The 24682-nt window shown below is 43.6% G+C and overlaps 1 protein-coding gene across 12 annotated transcripts in view; it reads left to right on the forward strand.

Annotated features, from left to right (window-relative positions):
• Frmd4a (FERM domain containing 4A) overlaps positions 1-24682 on the forward strand; it is a 601438-nt gene that overhangs the window by 404077 nt on the left and 172679 nt on the right. For all 12 annotated transcript variants that reach the window (XM_074056623.1, XM_074056622.1, XM_074056621.1 and 9 more), the window contains one exon: positions 16552-16617. In XM_074056623.1, coding sequence (XP_073912724.1) covers positions 16552-16617 — 66 coding nt within the window. The remainder of the gene's footprint in view (positions 1-16551; positions 16618-24682) is intronic.

Here is a 24682-nt window from a genome sequence, read left to right on the forward strand (position 1 = left end):
CTGTTAGCAATACACTGCCAATCTTAGAGCCAGGAGACTTGAAACTACTGCAAAATACTAAGCCTTTAGACACTGTTTTTCTGCTTCCTATCAGCCAAGATCCAGCCTTGCAAACCCGAGGCTATAACTCCACCATTCTCATCAGAATTAGTCTGGTCTGGTGCTACAGTCATCTTTTCGAGGCTCTTGCCTTTCTTTGTCCTTGCTGTATGAGGAATGCATGAAAAAAATGGTGTGTAATGGGGAATTAGATTGATAATGCATGACAGCGAATGGAAATAATAATCGGAGAGTTGCCAGGCTGTGCCACTCATAACCATAAAATGCACAATTAAGCTCACACCACATGCCTGTGAAGAAGTGTATAGATGTGACAAACCCAAACTGGGAACCCAAATAGTGTGGAGCCACCTGGAGTTGGGCAGCACACCTACAAATAGCCAGAGAGGATAGTGCTGGCCTGCCCACTTCCCAGTTCTCTCTGGCTACCCCCAATACACATCCAATATTTATTTCTCTGTTGCTCAGAGAGTGCAGAAAAGAGAGGAGGGTGGCGAGGACATGAAGCAGACACAGAGCCGAGCACAATGGAGTGCAGTGTTCTGCTTTCTCAATCCTCTTTTATTGGGCTGCTTGAGTGTTTTGCAACAAAGAACTTTAGAGTGACCAGTAGCACAGATGTAGCCTGCAGGTCTTGGCAGGAGGGAAGAGACGTGCAGAAGGCCAGAAGGCAATAGTAGGGAGAGCTACCAGTCTGGTTGGGAGGGCTGCATGGCACATTCAGCTTTCTGTGCATGTGTGAATGGGAGATTATCCATCAAATAATCTCCCAAATATTTTAGATGGGGGGCATTTTAGATGAGGAAGAACTTCCAGGAATCGAGGGGCTTCACCAAGATCCCAGCTACTGCACAACTACTGGGGTGCTTGCTTCATGACACGGATTGCACCGTGCATCCTGGTGTGGCAAACCCAGAGTACAGTGGGGCACCAACTGTCATGGGTTTGATCATCTGGCCAGCTCGGACCACTTTGTATCTGTGAGGCCTGGGGTGAGTTGCTGCCTCTCTCTAAGTTTCAGTGGTCTTGTTGTAAGAGAGTCACACTCAGAGGATTGAATGAGATGATAAACATGAAGCACTGACAATCCAAAAGTGTGGGAGACATTGGGAGGGAGAAGCTGCGTTTGTGCTCTGCCCCATGGAAGGCTCTACAATGCTAACATTGGAGGGGGGGAGGGTTAGAACACACGAGGGTGAAAAAATTCAGCTGGCTGTGGAAGTGGAGACATTAATTAAATAGATGATACATCTTCCCTTACAATATTGAAATTTTACAGAGAGAAGGTAGCAGGAAGGGAACAAACATTAGCTCTGATATTTCATAAATATCACTAGTGTCTCAGAAAGGGCTCTTCAGGTAAAGATGTGACCCTGACAGTCTTTATTATTGAGAACAGGAAAGGTACATGGAGGATGGCAGGAGGCAGAATGGAATAGAACGTCCCAGATGTGAAAGAGGATGAGGTGGATAACAGAGTTAATGAGAGAGCCTGGGGCTCTCCTGCTGCATCCTGCTGCATCTGGCTCTCAGTGAGTCCTGGAGCATGGAGATGGGGAAGAAGGAAGGGGAAAAAGAAGATTTTTGCCTTTCCACTGGTGGATTATATTACCCTACTTTCTAAAATTCTCCAGTTTTCAAAAATGGTCACAAAGCTGTTTGGATTTTTATCTTGAAAAACATTCTAGAGTAGCAGGGTATGGTGGTTCACATCTATAATCCCAGCTGCTCGGGAGATAGAGATAGTAGGATCAAGGTACAAGGCCAGCCTGGGGAAAAAAAACAAGTAGGACCCTATCAAAACTAAAAGCAAAAGTGCTGGTGTTGCGCAAGTGGTAGAGTCTTGCCTAGCAATTGTGAGGCCCTGAGTTCAGTCTCTAGTACTGTACCACCAAAAAAGAAAAAAAAAGAAGAGAGTAAATAAAAATAAGAAGTACCAAAATTCTTAGTAGTGATGTCATCCTTTTCTCAACATCAAAAATCCAACCACCAAATAATATTCTTTGGTTACTTCCTATTCATTGCCATTTGTTAGGAAGATGTTCAACTCCTGTTTATTATATTTTATCCAAGTAATTAATGCAGCAAGTATTTACCGAGTAATTAATGACAGAGAGCAACCTGGATCCTGAGTGGACTGGATGCTTGTTGGAGTTTCCATTTTATCAATACCAGCCACTCTACCACACTGAAAATTCTGGGATAATTTCCTTATAATATAAGAAATCAACACACCAATTTGCGTAATATTCAACAAAATTATTTAAGCACTTAACTTCTAGTGTTAAGTAAAAGAAATAGAATGAAAGGCAATCTGTCTTCTGGTGAGTGATTAAACACCCACACATGGAGCAGAAGAATGAAAGCGCCATACAAATGCACAAACAGGACAAGTATTTATAGAACATTATATCCACATTCCAGGGTAGGATATATTTTAGGTGAACCCTAAGGGACAGTTTATGGCCATCTTTTGCCTAGACAGAGTGGAGCGTGTCTATCATTTCATGGAGAAATTATAAGCTGGTATTTGTTTGTGGTTTCTTCCCTTCTTTATTGTGGAAAATATGGTTTTGGCAGTCCTCACCCATTTACTTTGTCTCCCTTCCTGTTTCTAAGGCTGTAACTTAGTGGATAGAGATGTTATGCTATTTTGATATGGAGAGCTACAACTTCCAACTTCAAAAGATACTCAAGTACTCAGAGAGTAATGTCCCCAAACACAGTCCTTTGTTTCTTTTGTAGCTAGATTCTTTGCTTCTTGCCAACAGAACTGACCACACTCCTCAAGAACAAACAAAACTCAACTGAAAAATTCCATGAGCTGTAAGTTTTGTTCTGTGACTTCAGGTTCTATATTGGACATAGAAAAATGTCAATTTGTGAGCACAGTGCTCCTTGCTTGTAGGAAAAAGTGGGATGGATGAGTTTCAGGATCCTGCAGTCTGGCCAGTTAGCAGAAGGCCAGGATGCACACAACCAAACACTTGCTCTGTCCCTTCTCACGAGGTTGTCTGTCTGTCTCACTGGCTTTGAAATGGCTGATTCTTGACTTGGCTACTTATCCATTTTTCTTAAATCTCTTCCCTGCCCCCCTCGGATGGTGTCCTGAGTCCAAAAAGCTTTGCTAGGTTTCCCATTGTCATTAGGAGTCCCACCTGTGGTTTTCTGATTAGTCCTCTTCTTCTTCCTCCCAAGGCTTGAAACTCATTGTCCTGTGATGTCTGACTCACCACTTACCACTTCCTGCTTCCTCCTGGTTGCATTATGCGGGATCCAGCTCCTCTATTGTAAGCCTTTACATTAATTTTCTCCAGTGCCTTGATCCATCCTACATTTGCTTCCCAGATTCTTTCAGGGCCAGGTGCTTATTTCCATGGTCATGTTCACACGCCACCCTCCCCACTTCCTGAGTCATTATAAAGTCATCACAACTATCTCTTTTCCACCTTCCTGTCCCTACCTTCCACATACTGCCCCCCCCCCCACATGCACCTCTCCATCCCTCCTTTTACCCCTTCCCTGTAGGCCACGCTCCTTAGCATGGTATTTTAAAAAGACTCATCACAATCTAGCAGTTTCATGTCTTAAACTTCCTTTCTTCCATTACACTTCATGGGAACACACATGCACAGCACCCGCTGTTAGGCCTGGAGTTTGGCAGGGGCTCAGAAGTGTAAATGAATCATTAATGGTCCAGTGTGGTTACTGGGTTCCTAATTTGTGTGGCTATACCCACAATTCTTTTTTTCAGCTTATGCCTAGTAGCCTGACATGATGCTTACCTCTTTCTGGCTGCCATGCCCTTCTCTGTGTGCTTCTGTGTCAAAGGACAAGAGAGTAAGGATGGCTCATCACAGCTTTCATCTTTTCAAGGAAAGACTTGGCCTTGGAAATCCCACAGAATGGCAGAGAGGGTCTGAGCTCTGCAAATGTGCTTATCCAGATGTTCAACCACAGACCTCGTACATTCCACGAATGTGTCAATGGGAAGTGACAGACTGCTTGCCTTGGGGCGCTTGCATTTGAAGAGGAAGAGGGCAACAGTAGACATAATCAATGAGTAAATGACATAGGACATTACAGGGTGGTCATTGCTAGGAAGAAAAACAAAGCAGAGAAAGGAAAGTGTGACATGGTTGCTGTTTTAAATAAAAAGATTGGGCTTGCCTCACATGTGTGAGGCCCTGGGTTTGATCATGGCAAAAGTGTGACAAGTAGGCACAGAAAGGGGCTGAGGATGGTAGAGCAGAGTGGATGAAGGGCAAGGAGCCATGGGAGCTATGTGGGCCTGGAAAGCTCTTGTATTGGAGGAAGGTACTGAGCTGAGGCTCCTCTGGTCCCATGAGGCTGCCCAGGGATGGTTGTGGTAGTGGATAGACTAAGACTGTTGGGGGTGGGGAGGCAGAAGTGGAAGCTGTTGGAAGAATCAGGGCAAGTCATGAAGTATGATGATGACTACACTGGAAAGACAGAATCAACAGGATTTTCTGGGTGGGTTGGGCATGGGGTGTGAGTTAAAAAGGAGTCTACAATTTAGGAGCTACAGAACTGAAAATGGTGATAGGAGATGAAAGATGGAGGGAAAACCGTGGTGTGGGGAGATGCTAGATGAGGAATTCCTGCAAAACTTAAGGTGCTTAGTGGCACTCGGGTGAGATGCCAAGGTGGCAGTTTTAGGAGTGATTCTGTGCCAGCCTGGGGCAAGGGACGCCAGGCTAGAGATGCAAAATTGGGACCCATTGGTGTTTAGACAATATTTAAAGCACAAGAGGCCAGTCATAGCACACACCTGTAATCCCAGTATTCAGGAGGCATGGGCAAGATTGTGAGTTCAAGGCCAGCCTGGGCTACATTGTAAGACCTTGTCTCAAAACAAGCAAACAAACCAAAAGCACAAAGGGCAGCTAGTTCCACAGCTCAGTCCCAAATATGACAATGACCAAACTTCCAACAAAAACAGTTTGTTATATAAAAGATGAAGTTAATTCCTCAAAGGATGAAGAACTCTGTTCAGATATGCTATTGCATGAATGGTACAATCCATTTCATCCTCCCAAAGGGCTTCTTTTTGATATGTAAGGAGTATCTCTAACTCTCATTCTGGGTTTATTGATGTAGCATTGGTACACGGTACTACCCCACGGATTTACCGTGTTCATTTGGATACATTCTGACATATGTCTAAACCCATGGAACCATCACCACAAGCAAGAATTGCAGCTCCTTGCTTTTAATGTCATTGTCACTGAGACTTGTGTTTCAAGCTCTGTGCTAGGCACCAGTGAAACTATGAAATGTCACTGCTCCCACCCACTGTTTGAGCTGATTTAAAATCCTGGCTTTCCTTACACTGTTACCTAATCACGGCCTCACTTCCAGGTCTTTTCTGAAGGGTGTGCTAAAAACACAGAGGTTTGGTTTCCAAAAGGTTTGGAGTGGCTGGGTGAACTGTTTGCCATCAGTGTTACTGTTTTAAATCAGGAAGAAACAAAGATCAGAAACCCTGCCATCTTTTAATCAGCTCTGATTTGGGCAAAAAACACATCCCTTGTTCCTCCTTGCATGGACACAGCCAAACAGTAGGCTCAGTGGCAGCCTTTTCTTCTACGTGTAGTCAACACAATAATTACCTCCTGCCGAAAGCCCTGAGAAATTGCTCTGTAGCCAATTAGAATTTTTGATTTGACTAACAGATACAACATAACGTCTTTATTTCTGTAACTACTCTGTAAGGCTGCGTGCCCTGGATATTTTTAGAACTCCCATTTGCCATGGCCATTGCGTTTTAAGGTCCTGCATTATTTCCTGTAACTGCATTTTCACCCCAAGTCTTGCAGACTGGGAGTGAGAAGTGGGGGAGGGGACTCTTTGGTTCTGGAGTCTTCTCCCTCCTCCTTTCTGCCCCTCTCTGTTTCCCCTCTTTCCACAGCCTGATCACCTTTCCTCCTTCCTGCTAAGGGTGTTGGGTGACAAAAGGTGCTGCTCTGGAACTTGTCTCTGGAGCTCTTGTGGTGCAATTAGGGCCCCCAGCAGCAGGTCTGGGATGGTTCCTGTTGAACCCTCCCCCAAGATGAATGGAGGGAGGTTTCTACCAGGGCAGCTTGAGCAAAAGCAAGAAGTCCCTGCCAATGGCATCCTAGCAGAATCTTTTCCAAAGAACTCGGTTATATAAACATGGAGGCGGGAGCCTCCAGTCCAGACAGACTGCCTGTACAGATGTCAGAGGAGCTGTCAAACCCCCCCCCCCCCCGTAATGTAAGCCCTGTGCCTTCCCAAGCTCTTGCTTTTTATTACAGAGGGGCGGGGCTCGCTCTGGACCTCCACTGAGATGGGTTTTAATGTGATTATTCTAGAAACATACCCCCCACACTGAGGCAAGCGGAATCATTGAGCCGCCATCCGCCATCCGAGGCAGGTGGAATGCTTTTGCCACACAGGTGACAGGGTTTGGGAATGGGTCCCCCTCCTCCTCCTAAATGACCCCCTTCGTGATTTCTACAGTCACACCTCCATTCCCCTCCCCCCAGATGTGTGGGGACAGAAAATAGTATTCTAGACCACCTGCAAGCTTCTCAACTTCTACCCTTGGTCCTTGGTGGCTTCTGAAGCAGAGTGGGAAAAGAGCCACCCCAGGAACTGGCATGGCTGCTCTTGAATAGAAATATAAGGATATATGGTACTTAAATACATATATTTACTAATTCCTGTAGAAATATTTCTTGGGGGACTGTTATGGTAGTCATACACATATTGTCATTTTAATGTCAATAAAATATTTACAATACAACTGGGAAAACCTTCTTTAGATGACACTCAGTAAATAGCGCAATATCACCTCCCATTAATCACAACAGAAGCAAAAATAAATTTAAATTAAAAATGATAGATTGTGCTGGGTGTGGTGATGCATGCCTGAAATCTCAGCACTCAGAAGGCTGAGACGAGGAAGATCGTGTGTTCAAACCTGGGCTACCCAGCAACACTCTGCCTCAAAACATGGAAAGGAGAGAAAGAGAGAGGGAGGGAGAGAGGGAGTGAGGAAGAGAAGAAGGAAGGAAGGAAGAGAGGGAAGAAGGAAGGGAGGGAGGGAGGAAGGGAGGAAGAAAGGAAGATTAAATTAGAAATTGGAGCAAATTCATGTGACCATGAAGAAGTCATTGATGCTTCTGGTTGTCAAACACGTGAATATTCCACCAAAACAGCAGTGGGTAAGTGTGTGTTCCACAAAGTGCTACATTTTATTTATTTTATTTCTTACCTTTTGGTACTGGGGATGGAACTCAGGGCTTGTTTTCTAAGAGCTCTCTACCACTGAGCTACATCTCCATCCTTGAGACTGCATTTTAAATAGAGGGTGTTTCATTGCACATTTATACAAAGGAAATTGGTAGTGTTAAAAAAAAAAAAAAAAAAACCAAGGAAAATGTGTTTGCTCCTATCAGCCTGCAGCGCAAATTTTTGAAAGACTTCTGAAGCAGTGAGTATTGTAAATATTTATTTCATCAGACTACGTGCTGCATTGTAGCAGGGTACAAGTAAATATATCAGCTGCTAGAATGAATGTTTGTGGAAATCTCACTAGAGGTGTGCACACATATTCATGCCTTGTCTTATTGGCGAGGAGGGAGAGGTTGGAGAGCATGAGTCCCGCTTCCTGCTGAGCTCAGTAATTCCTTCTACAACTTTCCAGGGGATGGTCTCCTGCCTCTTCTGATCCCTTGCAGCGATAACAGGGCAACCCATTCCATTTTGAGCAATGATGCCTGTGTTAAAGTTCTTCCTTCTATTGAATTCGAATGTGTCTTCTGGAACTTCCACTGGTTAATTCTATTTTTTGCCCACAAAATAAATTGTTCTCTTTTCTTATTGTACACATAAAATTAGCAAGGTCCCGCATCCAGCGACGCCCAGGACAGTCCTGTTTCATACCTGTTCGGTTCATGTCATCAGTTAGAGCCTTGCTTTGCACTCAAGAAAGTGTATTGGTCAGAACAGCAGATTGCACAGTGACCCTACCACTACAGATTTTGCTATTTGGTTACCTGTGCGTTTTTTTCCATCACTCCTGGAAGCCATGGTTTCTGGCCTTTGCTCAGTCTTCTTCCCCTTCCTTGGATTTCTCCAGTCTCTTTCATTTCCTATGTAAAATACGGTACCCAGAATTGAACACCGAGTCTAGAAATGACTCAAGCACAGTGGAGTGCAAGATGCTCTTAATTCCTTTATCCTGCATGCTGTGCTCTGACATTGAATCATGAAGTAGGAGACAAAACCATAACCAACAATATGATCTTGACATATTGAAACTACCATCCAAACCTCTTCGTCGTCTGTAAATTTGGTAAGCATGCTGAATGTGCCTGTTGACAAATTGCTGGGGCAGATACATAGATTGGGAAAAGCCTCTGTTTTTGCATCACTGTACACGTCTCAAGCACTTGGGGCCCTTGCTAGGAGCTGCACCTAGGCATTTGCAATTTGGAGCCCTCTTTGCAGACTCCCCTTGTTCACAATGAAACTGATTTGCAAACGATGTTCACAGCCCCCTTACAATTTCACAGGTGATTAACCATCCACAGATGTTGCTTCCTCTTTCTTTCTGTTCATAAACTGCTTCTCTGGCTGTCATCCTCATTACTCCTCACCCATCCACACTCCATTCTCCAGCACATTGCAGGACAGGTGTTTCCAGAACGTGCCATGTTCTCTCTCCTTCTAGGCCTTCTTGCACGGTGTGCTGCCTTTGCCAGATATCCATTTCTGCACCTACCACTTCCTCACCAGGGCATCAACCAACCCACCAGGTGTGAGTTAGGGTCCCCTCATCCCCATCCCGAAAGGTCTTATAAACCACCGCTGGTTGTCACAATGATCATTCAGCAGTTGCCTGTTAACGTGGTATCTCCTCTACCTGTAGACTTGCACTCGTTATGTATCTAATAAGCCACCTGGCATGGAGTCAATACCCCATGAGCACTTGTGTGAAACTGTGTTGGACCTTGTTACATATAATTCCTTAACTCCATTTCTCCTGTTTCATTAGAATAAATTCCTAGAAGAGAAATGCCCGAGCCAAAGGATTCGAACCTTTTATCCATTTGCATTCTAGTTTTATTTCCTGTAGGGTCTTCTAATTAAGTTGCAGTTCTTAGCTAATTAAGTAATTTTATCAGTAACATATTACCTCTCATTATAGTTGCTATCATCACATCCTGAATTTTCACTTACCTTTTCTTTCTGTGAAGTAGAACTTTTTTTAGAATTATTTTTAATGTAATCAAATTATAATTTTGCCCATTGCTTTCTTGCTTACAGAGGCCTAAGAAATAGCCAAGGATAGTGGCTGACACCTGTAACTTTGCCAGGCCTAGCCTTGAACATGAGATCTTCCTGCCTCTGCTTCCCAAGCAGCTGGGATTACAGGCATGTACCACCTCACCATGCTATCAGAGGCTTTTACCCACTGATCAGACATCCGTCCTTCACAAATGTTAGCAACAAGAGGTGAAGAAGGAATTAAGTGGTTTACAGCCCCATCAGGGATCCCTCCAAGGGCTCTGTGCAGACTGCACAGCACTCCCTCCCTGATCCAAATTCCTCATCCCTCCTTGCCAAGATTGGGCTCTGTTATCTATCCAATCCCTCTCCAGTGTGGTGGCTCATTGCTGTAATCCCAGCTACGTGGGAGGCAGAGTTAAGAGGATCTTCGTCAAAAGTATGAGATTTATCTGAAAACCAAACCTAAAGTAGAAAGAGCTGGGGCATGGCTGAAGTGATAGAGCATCTTCCTAACAAGCTCATGGCCATGAGTTCAAACTCTAGTACTGCCAATAATAATAATAATAATAAATAAAATCTAGTACCATTTAAAGTAGGAGTAAGTCTCTATTTTTAGAGACTCCAACTGCTGCAATTGCAAAACCAAAGATGTCTGGTTCCTAGGCCTGGAGAGATGCAAAAGCCTGCAGTTGAGTTGTACTAGGGTGACTCTATCTTATCAAGTATGAATTTTGGCAGCATAGTGGGTTAAAAGTCTCACAGTGTCTTGTAAATGGAGGTAAAGAAAACCACTCCAGCAGTGGTGTCCTGGTAGGACACCCAGACAACTGCGTGGAGGTGTCCAGCTGGTCAGAGGGTCAGGCAGGAGGTGCTGTGGCCACTAGGAGCCTGGATGCTTTCTCTGCACCTGCCCACCACCCACAGTGGCTTGCTCTGTACACCCCAAGGTGGAATCCTGGTGTGTAGGATCCCTCTGGGCTCAGTGTCCGTTTCCTCCTGATCATTCAGTCAGCATGTTCACACCCAGCACAGAGAGTGTGATTTTTCACCCTGGTCCCTGGCTCAACACACATAGACCAAACCTTGGCCTTCCATATCTGAGATGGCCCTGCCCCCCAATTGGGCCAGGAGTTTGTCCTCAGTTGTGCTGTTTTGTTGGCAGGTAGAACATGGTCTTCCTTCCTCATATTCCACAGATGACCTTTAGGTCAGGGTCCCTTTTCCATGGGATCACCCAAGGCCATTGGTGAGGCCCTCTGGTTGGACTTGCCTGTTACCTGCCTGATCTTCTAAACTTTAGACTAACTGTCCCTGTTTTCTGACATTCTGCCCAGCATTACCACGTGGACAGGATGAAACTGCTAGTCTTATAGGACTTGTGACTCGAATGCACACAGGTCACTGGGCCTTTATATCAGTGACATTAGGGAACTAAAACTGTTTTCCCTCAGGCATGTCAGTCTGATGCCATCCCATGGCTTGCATGAAGGTCATGACACCGTGGCTTCTCTTTTTGCATTGTCAGAGAAAACCCAGTTTCCTTTTGCAGTGGCAAACAGAGGCCCACATAGCTGCATCCTTGTCGGAGATGCTCAGGTGCAAGGTGCAACTGTGACTCCTCTTACCGCCTCACCCAGTGCAAAGGCACAGGTTCTGCATTCATTGCTAATTGCACTTTTCTGTCATATTGTACTGCTTTGCTAATTTGTCCCTAATAGAGCCACTGTCTGAAGATCTTCCACCTGGGTTTTCCCCCGGGGTATGCCTGTGTAGAGTCAGGATAAAGAGAGCGGTGGTACAACCTGCCCCGTTATTTCCATTTAAGTGTGGGCAGGGCATGGGGGAATCACTAACAGATTTTAAGTTCGGAAGCCCTCTCTTTCTCTGCATTCACTGTCAGCTTGCATTTCTTGATTCGCTGCAAAGGCATTCACTCAGCAGATCCTGGCCGAGAAGTGCTTTAGGATTATTGGGATTTTGTGATCTTGCAACTTTCAGCTTCCTACATTGGTGGTTGGGCCTTCATTTGTCTCAGCAGGAAACTGAAGTGGAGAAAGCGAGGTGACACTTTTAAAGTGACCCAGAAAGTAGAAGCTCCAACAATGCCTCGTGCTGGGAAGTTGTAGTCACAACCTTGGAATTTCCTTCAGGGCCAGGAACTGGCCAGGGTCGAAGGGCAGATTGTGGTGCTGCTATAATGCGTCGACCCCATGGGTTAAGGGACCCTGTGCAGGGAGGATTTGCTATTAAGACTTAAGTTTCCTTGTTTGGTCCTTGGCTCAGATGCTTTTGAACTCTGAATTTCGTTTGATGGAAAAGTTTTTTAAAAAAGCATTTCAGGTTGTTTAGACACTATTGGTGATTTTCCTAAATAAAACATTACCTTAGAAATGCTAATTCTTTGTTTTGTGTAATTCTCACGAGTTACTGATTTTTTTTATTATTATCTCATACATTTATTGTCTCGAAAATGACTGTGAGTCATAAGTTGCAGACCTGTGAACTTTGCCCCAGCGCTGTCCTCTCCTGCCATTCCCTTAGTCACCCCGGACCCCAGTGTCCCCATCATAACGTGACCAGTATAAATTAGCCTCAGGCAACTGGGAAAATGTAGGAATGTGTGTTGATTGACTATTTTTCGGTTTTAATTTCAAACCACACATATTTTTCTGAGTTCAGAATGGTTATATTACCTTCAAATGGTCATGTTAACATTTTCCCAACTGTATTACATTTCTATGGAAATATTAGAAACAGTGGAACTGGGATTATCTCTTCTAAGTTCTTCCTGCACTAAATTATTGGGTGAAGAGCAAGAAAAGGGGAAAGAGGACATCCAAAGAATGGCTAAAACAAAAAGAGGGACGAAGGAGTGTCTGTAGAGGAAAAGAAATAATAAGAAGTACATGAAAATGGGGAGACTTAGTTTTATATAGGAACAGAGGACACTCTTACTAAACCATATTTGGGGTTTTCCCAACTCAGAATGTTTACACTGTCTTTAAGAAGACTTGCCTGACCTTGAATTCCACTGCTCTCCAGATCCCTGTGTGGTGTGGGCAGCAGAACACTTTCAAGGTTGCTATTCTGTAACTTTGTCAAATTTGAGTCTCAACCAGAAACAGCAAATTCACACCTGAAACTGAGGCCGCGCACCTTTCCTTGTAAGTGTCCTGAAGTCATCATTTAGCAGGCTGTCATTGCTATTGAGGTTTTTTCTTTTTCTTTTTAAGACCTGTCTCACAGAGGAGGCTGTCCTGCCACTGTGACTGTGTCAGGCTATCATAGACAGATGCTCTCAAACATGGAAATCTATCACCCCAACTTTTCCAGGTTCTGTCCTTCCTGAATCACTTCTATTCACAGTTGGCTTTCCGTTCATTCTGTCTACAGGGAGAGAATGAGTTAGACTGTAAGTCTTGAGTATTCTGACTTCTGGAATAACTCACATTCTCATTGTAAATGAAATGCTTTTAAATGTTAAAAGTGGGCCAGATGCAGTGGCTCATGCCTGTAATCCCAGCTACCTGGAAGGAGGAGATCATGAGGATCATGGTTTGAGGCCAGCTCAGGAAAAAAGACCCCAGGTCAACTAAAAAGCCGAGATGGTGGCACATACTTGTCACCCCAGTTATGTGGGAAGCATCGATAGGAGGATTTCAGTCCCAGGCTAGCCCGGGGAGAAACACAAGACACTTTCTGAAAAATCACTAAAACAAAAAGGGCTGGAGGCATGGTTTAAGTGATAGAACACCTGCCTAGCAAGCATAGGGCCCTGAGTTCAAACCCCAATCCTGCCAAAAAACAAAACAAAGAGTCATGTAAGTGAATTTTCTAAGTAAGAATGTCAGGTTCAGTTTCCTATGGCTGACTTCAAACACTGTCATTCTAATTTCTAGATAAAGTCTCCTTTTTTTAAAACCCTCCTATAACTGAAACTTAAAAAACAGAAACAAATTGTTGAATAACATTTGAGTGGAGTGTGGTGGGGAGGTGCCACCCCATAATTCTACTCCCCTAGGGCACCAGCTATTTTTATTTTTTCCTCCTCTTCCCTGTCTATGTACGGGAAGTTTTTATTGGCTGCTTCAAAGGACACATGTGGTTTCATCGCCTGCTATGCTCATTTCTCTTGATTAGGCTGCCTTCATGATTCAGAGTGTATCTAACCAGCAAAGTTGAATAAATTGGGGTGGACACCCCACTTTCTAAAATCACACTTTCCAGTACATCCTGAAAGGATGGCAGGCCCATGATTGGCATAGAATTGTGTGTGGCAAGACGATTTATGGTTGAAATGGCAGCCAGCCAACATCTATGCACAGCCTTGTTCTCCAAAGGATTTCCTTTGAGGGTGGTGCCAGGACTCCAATTATGCCTGCACAGCTGAAAATGAAAAAAAATTAAATAAATAAAAAGGAAAGCAGTATTATTTTATGATTGTTAGCATTCAGGAAAAAAAAATTCAGCGAGCCTGGCAAGCCACACAAAGCTACAGATGTCTGCTTTTTCTCTGTGCACGCCCACAGGGTGCGCCTTTTCCAAACTGATGATGAAAACCAGTACTCCAAGCTCACTTGACAATGGAAAACAGACAGGTGCCCTTTTGAGAAGCAAAGCACAGCAGCATTATCAAAAGAAAGTGGTACCTACAAAAACATGACGACTCAAATGCGGGTTTCTATCCAGTCTTTCCCTGTGCCTGACTTACTTCTGCAGGAATATTTTATTTTCTCCAGGGAAGGCATGGGACAGGTTTGCCATTTCCCCAGGACAGGATACTCACATCTCAAGACATAGTTATGTCCTCAGATTGCTGAGCAGATAAAGTGGCATGATTTAATTTTAATGGGAATTTTATTTTTCATGAAACTAAGATCCACAGGGTAAACGTTTAAGTCTGATTTATGTGCTTTCAAATATTTTGAGAAAGTGATGTACTCTTTTTTATTACTGTGATAACAATATTTCAGATACCAAGTTGTTTTCATAAAATTTATTAGGATGTGAACAAGGAACTCAAAAGCTTGTGTACACCCTTGAACTTCTACGATGCAATTAAGAAGCTCAAAATTTTGTGTATGAAAGATGCAAAAGTCAACTCTTCCTATTCTCACTTTCAAGGGAATTTTCCCAAGCCTGTGATAAATGTTTTTCAAAGAACTTCAAAATAATGCACAAGGTGGTTGGACCTCATTGTTTTCTAGAACTTCCACTATGTTAACCTTTCTGGTGAGAACTGAATTGCTGTTCTCACCAATTAATATTGGAATATAAACTTTTATTCCAAGCATGTGTGCCATTGCTATTAACTGCCCTACTGAAATTTGAAATTAACATTTTTGGGCTGCCTTTTTGATGAAAGAATCATTTATACATGTTGGTACAGCAACAGAGATTTCAGTGTCATTTAAAATTACAATGACTTCCGTTGAACTTGCGAGAGGAATAATTGCAATGAAGATGATAGAAATTTAAAATTAAGTCAGCCAGTAAGGATGCCTACTATGTGCCAGGTTGATGGATTCTCATAGGACCGAGGCTGTTGTCCTAAGGAGATTAATACCTGCAGCTGAGTTGGAAAAGAACAAGGACTTCTCAAAGACACATCTCAAATGGGTTTGTATCCTCAAAAAATGGCAGGTCTTGGAGCCAAGGTTTTTCTTCATTTTTAATATCTTTCTTAGCTGGCTTAGTGGGATGTGAAACTCGACTTCTGAGTCATTCTTATAACTTAGAATCAAGACATTTGAGGCTAGAGGTGCCCAAGCACCTCATGCTGTTTGATTGAGATCCCAAACTAGGGAAATGTGGTGGATGGTCTCTTTGGAGGACTAAGGGGATTTTCTCATGGGTTCCATGACAGCTTTGGACATGCTGATTGTCAGAAAACAATTCCTGGTGAATAAGAAGGGAAGTTTGTTTCTGTCTTTCCTGGAGGAAGCGCTCATGGGAAGGAATCTAAGACAAGGCCAGGATCTGCCTAAGTGCGTCCTTTCTTTGCATCTGTTTGATGTGGCAGGTCACTGGGGAGAAGAAGGGACTTCTGTAGGGGCTATCTCATGAGCTGGAACATTATGGGGTGTTGGATGCAGCAGTAGTGTTGGAATCAGCTCATTAGAGCCATTCGCTACATTTTGAGGAATCGGGTACCAGATATAAAACTCGGCCATTACTAAGTTATATCAATTTATAATTAAACCCATTATATTTAAGATCAAAAGTAATACTCAGGGTCTATTACTTCTTTATTATTTTCCTGCATTTTGCCATTATCTGTACTCTCGGCATTATTTGTGTGTATTTATCTGATGTTGGAAACACTGTCAGCATTCCAACGACAGCCATTGACACCAGGCAATGTAGCATGCTGAAGGACAGTGATGGTTAGAGCTGCAGCCAGCTGACATCTGTGAGGTGTCTTGCTCTGCAGAGGATTTCTTTTGAGGGTAATGCCAGAGCTCCAGCAAATGCTACAAATCAAGGTGTTTCCCTGCAGAAAGCCAGTTATTTAAGCATTCATCAGCATTCCACCAGGCCCAGCCGTTCATTTCTGAATGTGTGGGGTACAGAAACGAACAAAGTCTGCAGCCAGTAACAATCAGGGCCAAGACTAGACTTTCGTCTCTCATTGCTCATCTCAAATGCTTGCCCTGCTCTGTGTCACTGTTCAGAGCAGTAATCTTGAATTGCCCTGGGATCAGGGCTCAGAGTTAGCCGTGGGTACTTATCTCCAGGGCTTTCCTGTCATTGTGACTGAACTGCAGGTTCTCAGGTCATACTCTGGTTAACAGGGAAGTCCAGTTCAACTGCCAGGTGTGCGGGCGTCTGCTCTCTGGTGATCAGCAAGGGAGACGATGAAGCAGAGGCAGAGACTGGATGAACAAAGAATGAAGAACACTATCACCTGATAGGATGTTACAGACATATTTGCTAATTTATTCTGCATATCCTCTGTGGAAATGTAAGCTCCATGGGGCCTTGTGTTCTGCACTGAGCTCCCAGAATAGCACTCGGTACATAAAAAGTCTCCATAAACATTTTTGAATGAATGAATGAAGCAACCCTACCACTTCTTGGCATCATATGGCCAATTCCCAGGGGAAACTTCTCCCATAGGAATATGCCTGGTAGAGTCCATCCCCGGGACCCTCAAACCTTTGTCTGACTTCTAGACTGTCAGTGATCACCATTTCTCTTCCCTCTTAGATGACGGAGGGCCGTCGATGTCAAGTACATCTTCTCGATGACAGAAAGCTGGAACTCCTAGTACAGGTAAGTCCCTCCAGGCCACTATCTAAGTTTCCTCTGAGACTAACATGATTCAGAGGTTGATTCACTGGGGGATGGAAGGGAAGAATGTCAACCGCTTTTAAACCTCCGTCTATGAAATCTGTGGGAGAGGTTGGGACACACCAGGGTGTTTTTTGTGTGCTATTTTGGCTCTGTTTCTGTGTACAGTGTGCCTCAGGAGTGTTCAAGGCCAGATGTTTATCTAAGCTATTGTTGCAGATCTCTAGAAACGGAAATTCCACAACTGCCATTGCTATTCTTTCCGCTTAGAAGGAGTTAACTGCAGTGCAATCTAAATAATAACTCGTGCCGTAACTAAAACTGACTTAGCCTGTCTTGCTCAGAGGGGATAGAAAACAGTCCCTTCTTTTCAAATTAAAACTTCATAGTTTGTGAGAAGAGAGAAGCAATGTCTGTGCTCTGTCTGTCCTCTGAGGGCTAAGTGTCCCCCTGCCCTTTTCCCCTTATGACCACTGGTAAAAGCGCCATCACTGTCAAAGAATCTAGAGAAACTGGGACACAAGAAATCAACCAATTTCTCTCCAACTAAGAACACAGAGGGGTCAGAAAAGTCAGAGAAGTCATTAGAATCGCAGAGCTTGCTGTTGTTCACCTCGGTTTTAAAAAGATCTGTTTTACTCAGAGCCTAAAGAATGACGATATTTCCAAGTCTGGTGGTGTTCAACCCCAACTTTTATAACTCCATTTGCTTGCCATTCTCCAATGTCTGTCTTGGGTTCTTAGAGTGCGGTGTCTCATCCCTCCAAGGCCTGGCTGAGACCCACATGCTATTTTCAGGGAAAATGACAAATTGTAATGTGAAGGATCCCTTCCAAGCACTTGTGTCGTGTCCATGTGCTACCTGGATTTGAAAATGTTTAAACTGTGCACTTTAAGAGTGGATGCTTTTAATAGGATTCAAGTTACAAAGACATTATAATGCCACATAGAAAATAGAAAAAATAGGGAACGACTCATAATCACATCACACTAATTTGACTACTATTCTTATTTTGGTAGATTTCTCTCCAGCATTTTCATATTTCCATTTCTTGCATGGTTGTAATCATAATGTATGTATAATTCTATATATTTTATTTTTCCACATTGTCTTTCACTAGCATTTCCATCTTTGTTAAGAGCTGCATAAATTCCAGAAAGGATATGCTATTATTATGTAATCATTCACCCATTTAGGTACATTTACGTATGTTTTAAAATAATTTTTCCACTCTTACAAGTAAATGCTATAATCAACTTATCTGTGTGTATAGATTACATTTTAGATTACATCCTTATTAGGGTAAATTCTATGGCCTGCAGTCTTGTTAAAAGTAAGACTTGTGGTTTACATTTGAGCGAGAGAAGCAATAAAGGAAAACCATGAGGTTAAGCAAGATCTTTTCAATCAGTGGAGTCTTTCACTAACCAACATTTGATGCCTTAAATTTTAAGAATCAGTGGAAGAGTTTATAGGTGAGTGATGTCTGGTGTTTTATATGCTTTTCTTAAAGCTTGGGGACTTTGTAAGAAAGTATCTTCTAGAACAGGAAATGAGACAGACAAAGGTAGCTCTTGCTGTGGATTGGGCAGCTGGCCTTGGGAAAATATGAATGGGGCATCTGAAATGGACTTGAGCCTCAAAAATACGCTCCATTCCTGATGTGCACAGCTTGGGCACAGTTATCCTCAACCCTAGAAAATCAAGACAGCGCTGAATCAAGTCAAGCAAGAAACTCCTGCTCTTCCCACACTTTATGGAACATATTTGATGTGTTAGTCCCTCTTCCTGGAAATTGTCCTTCCCACACCCTGTCCCCTGGACCTGGCTACTTTCCCTTCAGTCTTCACTTCACAGCATGGATGACACTCCCTCTCCACCCCCACACCCCACAAGGGCTTTCCCTGACCCTCCCAGTCTCTCCTGAGTCTATGACTTAGCTGCCCCTGCCCAGTCACACATACAGTTACACCTCATTGTCATTGTTGTGTACTTGTCACCATTTCCCAGAACCCCCAGCAATTTGAGGACTGGATCTATATCTTGACCACTGTGTGTCCCCAATATACAACCCAGTTCCTGGAACATGATATCACTAAATGCATACTTGTTGAATGAAAAAAAAATATGACCCTAAGATGCCTTGATATGTAGTCCTTAAAGGACTTCTTGCCATAATACCAACTTCTTGGCCAAGGAATTTGTTTAGCACACACATAATTTTTTTTTATATATGTAATAGAGAAGTTTCTAAACTCCATTGCACAGTGGGCTTCAGCAAAACTTGGAGAAATGAGATTAAAACAATAACTGTCTCTTCTCTTCAAATTTCTCTGGTCTAGAAGGATGAGGCAGAAGCCCTTTTAAAGGCAGCCATTTGGACCAATCTCAAGGTTTTCAATGACATAAAACATTTCTACACACACCCTTGTTTTTGATATTTCATGTTCATAAAGTGATAAACCTTCAAATTCACCGATTCTTCAGTCACCAAAATATATTAAGTATTGAAAGCATGGTTGTTCAGAACACTTCTGGGATATTTGGTAGAAGACTTGGATTAAGCAATGTCTTTTGCCACCTTTTGACCTGGAGTTGCAGAGACAGGTAGAGAGGCAAAAGGCATTTTCTACCCTACATCTACCTAACAAGGTTTGTAGGATGGGGAGGCCGGTTTGGAGGAAGTGTTTGCTTTCTATAGAAAAGCAAACAAGTTTACATAGGGTGACCCACAGAAGGACATTTGTAAGTGGCAGAAGTTCCATGGTAGTCTGTAGCCTCTAACTATTCGAGTAGAAAACTCATCAAAGGCTATGTAACCTTGGATGTTAGAAGCAGAGACGCTGCTGGCATAACTGTTAGATGAGTGAGATGACTTGTTTTTCACACCTCACTTCCTTCCTGACCATTGCTTCAGGAAGATGGGACTTGCATTCCATGGAGGATGCTGGGAACCAGACAACCACTCAGATAATTTCATGTCGTGGTGGAAACTTGACCATTCTGAGCATAACATTTCCTTTCTCTGGATTACACAGAAAAATGGCCTTAATTCTAGCATTGAATGCTTATCCTGTCAAGCACTTTGAGATTACTGAGTGAAACTGTGCTTCCAAATCCCACCCCCTGTAAATTACCCATACTGGGGAAGGGTAGAAGATGAACAGAACGATACTAGGAACTGATCTTAAATCCACAGGCAATTTCCTGACCCCATGTCTTTACCATGTAGTTCCTGTCCTTAAATTCCACTTAAGAACAGTTTGAAAAATGATCGTGAGTGTTCAGAGATAGATCATGAATAGCTGGCAGGTGGCAGACACCCTCCGATCCGACCTGCAGACAGTGCCTTTTGCCTGCCATCCAAAATTGTTTTGGCTAATGAGAAATTTACTTCAGAAAGCCTCCATCAAAATGAGAGAGGTCTCAGTCATCCACTGGGATTTGAACTCAAGGCCTTGTGTTTAATAAATAAGCACTGTACCACCTGAGCCACACCTCCAACCCTTTTTGCTTTTAAGTTAGTTTTCAAATAGGCTCTCATGTTTTTGCCTGGACTGAACTCTCACTGTGATCCTCCTACCTATGCTTCCCATGTAGCCGGGATCACAAGTAAATACACCATACCCAGCTTTTTTTTTTTTTTTTTGGTGGTGCTGGGGTTTAAACTCAGGGTTTCATGCTTGCTAGGCAGCTGCTCTACTACTTGAACCACTCCACCAGCCCTTTTTGTTTTGGGTATTTTTTCAAGATAGGATCTCTTGAACTATTTGCCTGGGCTGTCTTTGAACCAGGATCCTCCTGATCTCTGCCTCCTGAGTAGGTAAGATTGTAGGCATGAGCTACTGGCACCCAGCCCACTTGGCTTCTTTATTGAGATGGAGTCTTGCTAACTTTTTGCCTGGGCTGGTCTTGAACCAAGAGATCTCCTGTCTCTGCCTGCCAGGTAGCTGGGGTAATGGGCTCGCACCATCCCACCCAGCCCCTGTGTCATGCTAAACTGAACTTACTGCATCTTCTCTTCCTACCATTGCGCCTTTAAAATTACTTTCTTCGATTTTCCTGATCTGAATGCATATTTGGAAGTGCATTTTGAAAGCAAAGAAAGGCAAATGTGCTTTAGCAATGGAGAGAATGATTTAAGGAAGCCTTTGAAAAGGATTTCCAGACATGAGAGTCAATAGATGGAGCACCAGACACAGGGAAGGTTCTGGAGTCTTTCTCCTGGGTTTCTTAAAAATAGAATCCGTTTTCACTAGAATGGAATGGCTTAGGGGTGGCCCTTCCTCCTGAGGCTCACTGGAGGCTTACAGTACTGTATAATATCCTGACTTACAGGAAGACAGGCCAACAGGAGAAAACAGACCCTTGCCTTCTGCTCCTCGGACCACCTGGCTTTCCTGTTCCCCTGTCACTTCAGATGAGTAGATATTCTGCTGTCCTTTCCTCTGATGAAAAAGCTCTAACATCAGTGTCCTCTCCCTCCCACACTTCTGTCACCACTGAGCTTGCTCCCCGTCTTGCTTAGGAAGCTGCCCGTTATATTAGGCCATGTTCTAAGCCCCAAGCTGACCTCTCCCTCTGACTCAGTCTCTCATTGGCCATTGCAAGACACTTAAAACTGCTCAGTTCTAGTAAAATAGAGGAATAAAATGTCCCCATGATTCTGAGAAATAGTGCAATCATTAACTAGTCAGTTTTTCCAAGAGAATTCAAGATAATAACTAGATGGCTGGTTTGATTACATGGAACCCCTAATCTTACAACGGCCACTGGACAGAAGCACCAAGAAAGGTCTAGGGCTGCACTGTCTAGGACAACAGCCACCCAGTGAGCACTGCAGTTGAGGCCAGAGATGATTAGGGTGTGTCATAAGTATAAAAGACATACTGATTTTAAAGCCCTCATATAAAAAAGCAAAGGGATAATGCTATGTTGAAATAATATTTTTGGTATATTAGCTTGAAGTCAAATGTGTATTTAAATTCATCTCACCTGTTTTTTAAAGTGACTATTTAAAAAACTAAAAATTTGAGCTAGTTATAATGGTACATGCCTGTAATCTCAGCACTCAGGAGACTGAGGTAGGAGGATCACGAGTTTGAAGCCAGCCTCAGCTACATAGCACCTATCAAGGTCCTATCTCAAAAAAATTAAAATTTCAGGGGCTGGAGGAGTGGCTCAAGTGGTAAGAGCACCTGCCTAGCAAGCATGAGGCCCTGGGTTCAACCCCCAGTGCCACCAAAAAAAGTAAAAATTAAAATTTCACATTCAGCTGACTTTGTGACTCACATATTTCTGCTGGGTGACTATCTCTAAATGATGATAAAGTAAGCTTCACAAGGGAACGTAACAGAATTGTTACATTACTAGTCAGTTATCCATATTTCATATTGGATGTCTGTCGCTATAATAATGACATTTTATGATTCCTTGTAAAGTCTATGTGGAGTGTATCTGATTTCCAAGTAGGGATCATCAAGATAAGTGAGTGGACATTCAGAAAGGTTAAATGACTTAGAGTCATATCACTAGTGATGCTGAATGTGAAGCTGCAGCATAGGGCTTCTGACACCATGTCCTGTCCTGTCTTCACTGTACCATGACAGGCACACACCCGGCAGCGGGTGCAGGTCCCTTACAATGTGGCTGCCATTCTGGCTCTACCACTAGCCACTAATAATGGGAATCGTAGACTGTGAACTGGTTTCCCCAGGTCATTGTGTTCCTTTGAACTCAGTCCCTAATCTATCTAGTCATGACTTAAGCATGTGACATACAAGGCGAAGGATTTTCACATTCTGTGTAAGCCTCAGGCTACCAGGTATGAGAGAACCTTACATGGCAGGACCTAAAATAATCATTGCCTTCCTACCACTTTTCTCTGCCTGACAATGATGTTGGTGTTAGTCTTAAAATTAAGTTAACATGAACACTGAATGAAGTCAGACCGAGGACTAAGTAAGTAAACATGCTGGCTTAACATGAGCTAGGAAAAAAACTTGTACATGACTTAAAAAAAAATCTAGAACTCTGATAGAATTGCATAGATTAAATGAGCACACCTGAGCTCTCCTTGTGGACACACACCCACATATGCATGCATCCTCATACTCCCGCATCAGTCATTTTGTTGTTAATATTCTTCTATTTAGAAAAAAAATGCAAAGGTTCATCTTCTTCGAAGTAAACCAGGAATTCCCCCAAAGCACATGTTGCCAAGAAGAAAAGAGAGAGAGAGAGAGACTTGCTTCCATATCCTCCTCTCAACTGAGCAGGGTAGGCAGGTGGCTCCTTCTGATTGGCTGGATGGACCATCTAGTGATGCGTGGTCCAGGTCTGCCATCTGCTCCAGTCTGTGCTTGATGCACCAGGAGTCCCTTTCTCAGCCAAAGGCTAAGAAGCTGTTTGCAGAAGTTTGGAACAGACAGAGAGATTCAGCATTATAAACCTTCTGTCTGGGACCTCCCAGGCCACCAGGCCACCCCACCAAACAAGAGCCAAAGGGAGTCAGGCAGCCCCATGTTGGGCTGTCCTCAAACTTCAGCCTGATTTCTGTCATCATTTATTAGGCTTCTCTCTGCAAAGCCGGGCACACCACCAAATGAGCAAAACAGATGTCTTTCCAGCCCCTGGGGGTGGCTGATAATATTTAACATTTTAAAGGCACACGGTGAAGCAAACAAATGTTAAAATACAGAGTTGACAGAGCCCATGATGGTAGCTCCGTGTGTAATGAAAAGTTCATTTAGTGCTGTGGAGGAATAAGAAACAGTTCATAAAGTGTAGCCATGGGAGCACAGGACTACACGGGGTCCCTGGGGAAGAGGAAGGGTGCTGTACTAGTGTCTTCTCTAGCAGGGGTCTTTGTGGAAAACTTGGTGAATTCTCTTTCCCTGCGTTTGAAAACAAAGGCAATCCCGGTCTCCCAGGGGGAGGTGAAGAGAGGACTGAGTGTCAGGACACATCAGATTGATGTCACCATCTGGGGACCCCCCCCAACACACACACAGCTCAGACAGGGGCGGGGCAGGGCGATGGAGGGCAGAGGGCCACCTCTGCCTCTCCAGCTCTAGGGCTGACCTGGTCAGGCTGCTGGTTGCCTAGCAACACCCCTTCTATGCTCCCCTCTCCTTGCATCACACACCCATTTCTGTTCCCCATTTCCCTCTTGATGCTAATTATAAAATGCATTTATTGGAATCATTGGATATTCCTGATGTTTGGCTGACTTTGTCCTATGAAAGGGACAGTGTCATTTGGCTCAAACCAAATGTGAATGGAGAGTGAGGAAGGGAGAGACAAGACACCGTGCAGCTCCCTGCCTTTCACAGATGGGTAGTGCTCCAGAGAGTTGCTTTTTATGGTTTTGTTTTGCTTTTGTTTTACTACTGGCTCCTTTTTTTTTCTGGGATCCCTTTACAAAACCATGTCCACGTATCCCCTGTGGGTAACACCATGAGAGAGCACGTGCTCATGCAGATAAAGCCCCTGCGGGGAGACCCTTTGAACTTGCTCCTTGACTCTGTCTCCCTGCTAAAGGCAGACAAGAGGGAGAGGGGAATGAAACAATCCCAGCACACAGTGTAGTTCAGCAAAATGTCAGTAATCATGTTGGGAGGGGAAAGGCACATATGAGCACACACACACACACACACACGCACACGCACACACACACATGCATGCACTCACACACACACACTGGAAATGGAGGGAAAACTGGCCCTCTCAGAAGAGATGGGATGGTGGGAAGTTGAGTGTTAATACATCTGGAGTTGACATTGTGTTTTGTTCCTATGACTCTCAGATTGATTTTGGCACTTTCAATTACTTAGCAATTCAAATACTTGCTTATTTGATGAATACCATCACGCATTTACCACCGTGCCACGCAGCTCTAACTGTCCCTTCTTCTGGGCTAAGTGTCCCTGTGTAGAGGTTATAGATGATTATTTAGACTGTATGACTTTTTACAAGTCTAATAGTGATTAGTTTGTCCTCTTCCTAAAGCTGGTGGAGTGTTGTCACTGCTTGCTCCATAGTGGT

This window comes from Castor canadensis, chromosome 15 (genome assembly GCF_047511655.1).
Source record: "Castor canadensis chromosome 15, mCasCan1.hap1v2, whole genome shotgun sequence".
NCBI lineage: Eukaryota > Metazoa > Chordata > Mammalia > Rodentia > Castoridae > Castor > Castor canadensis.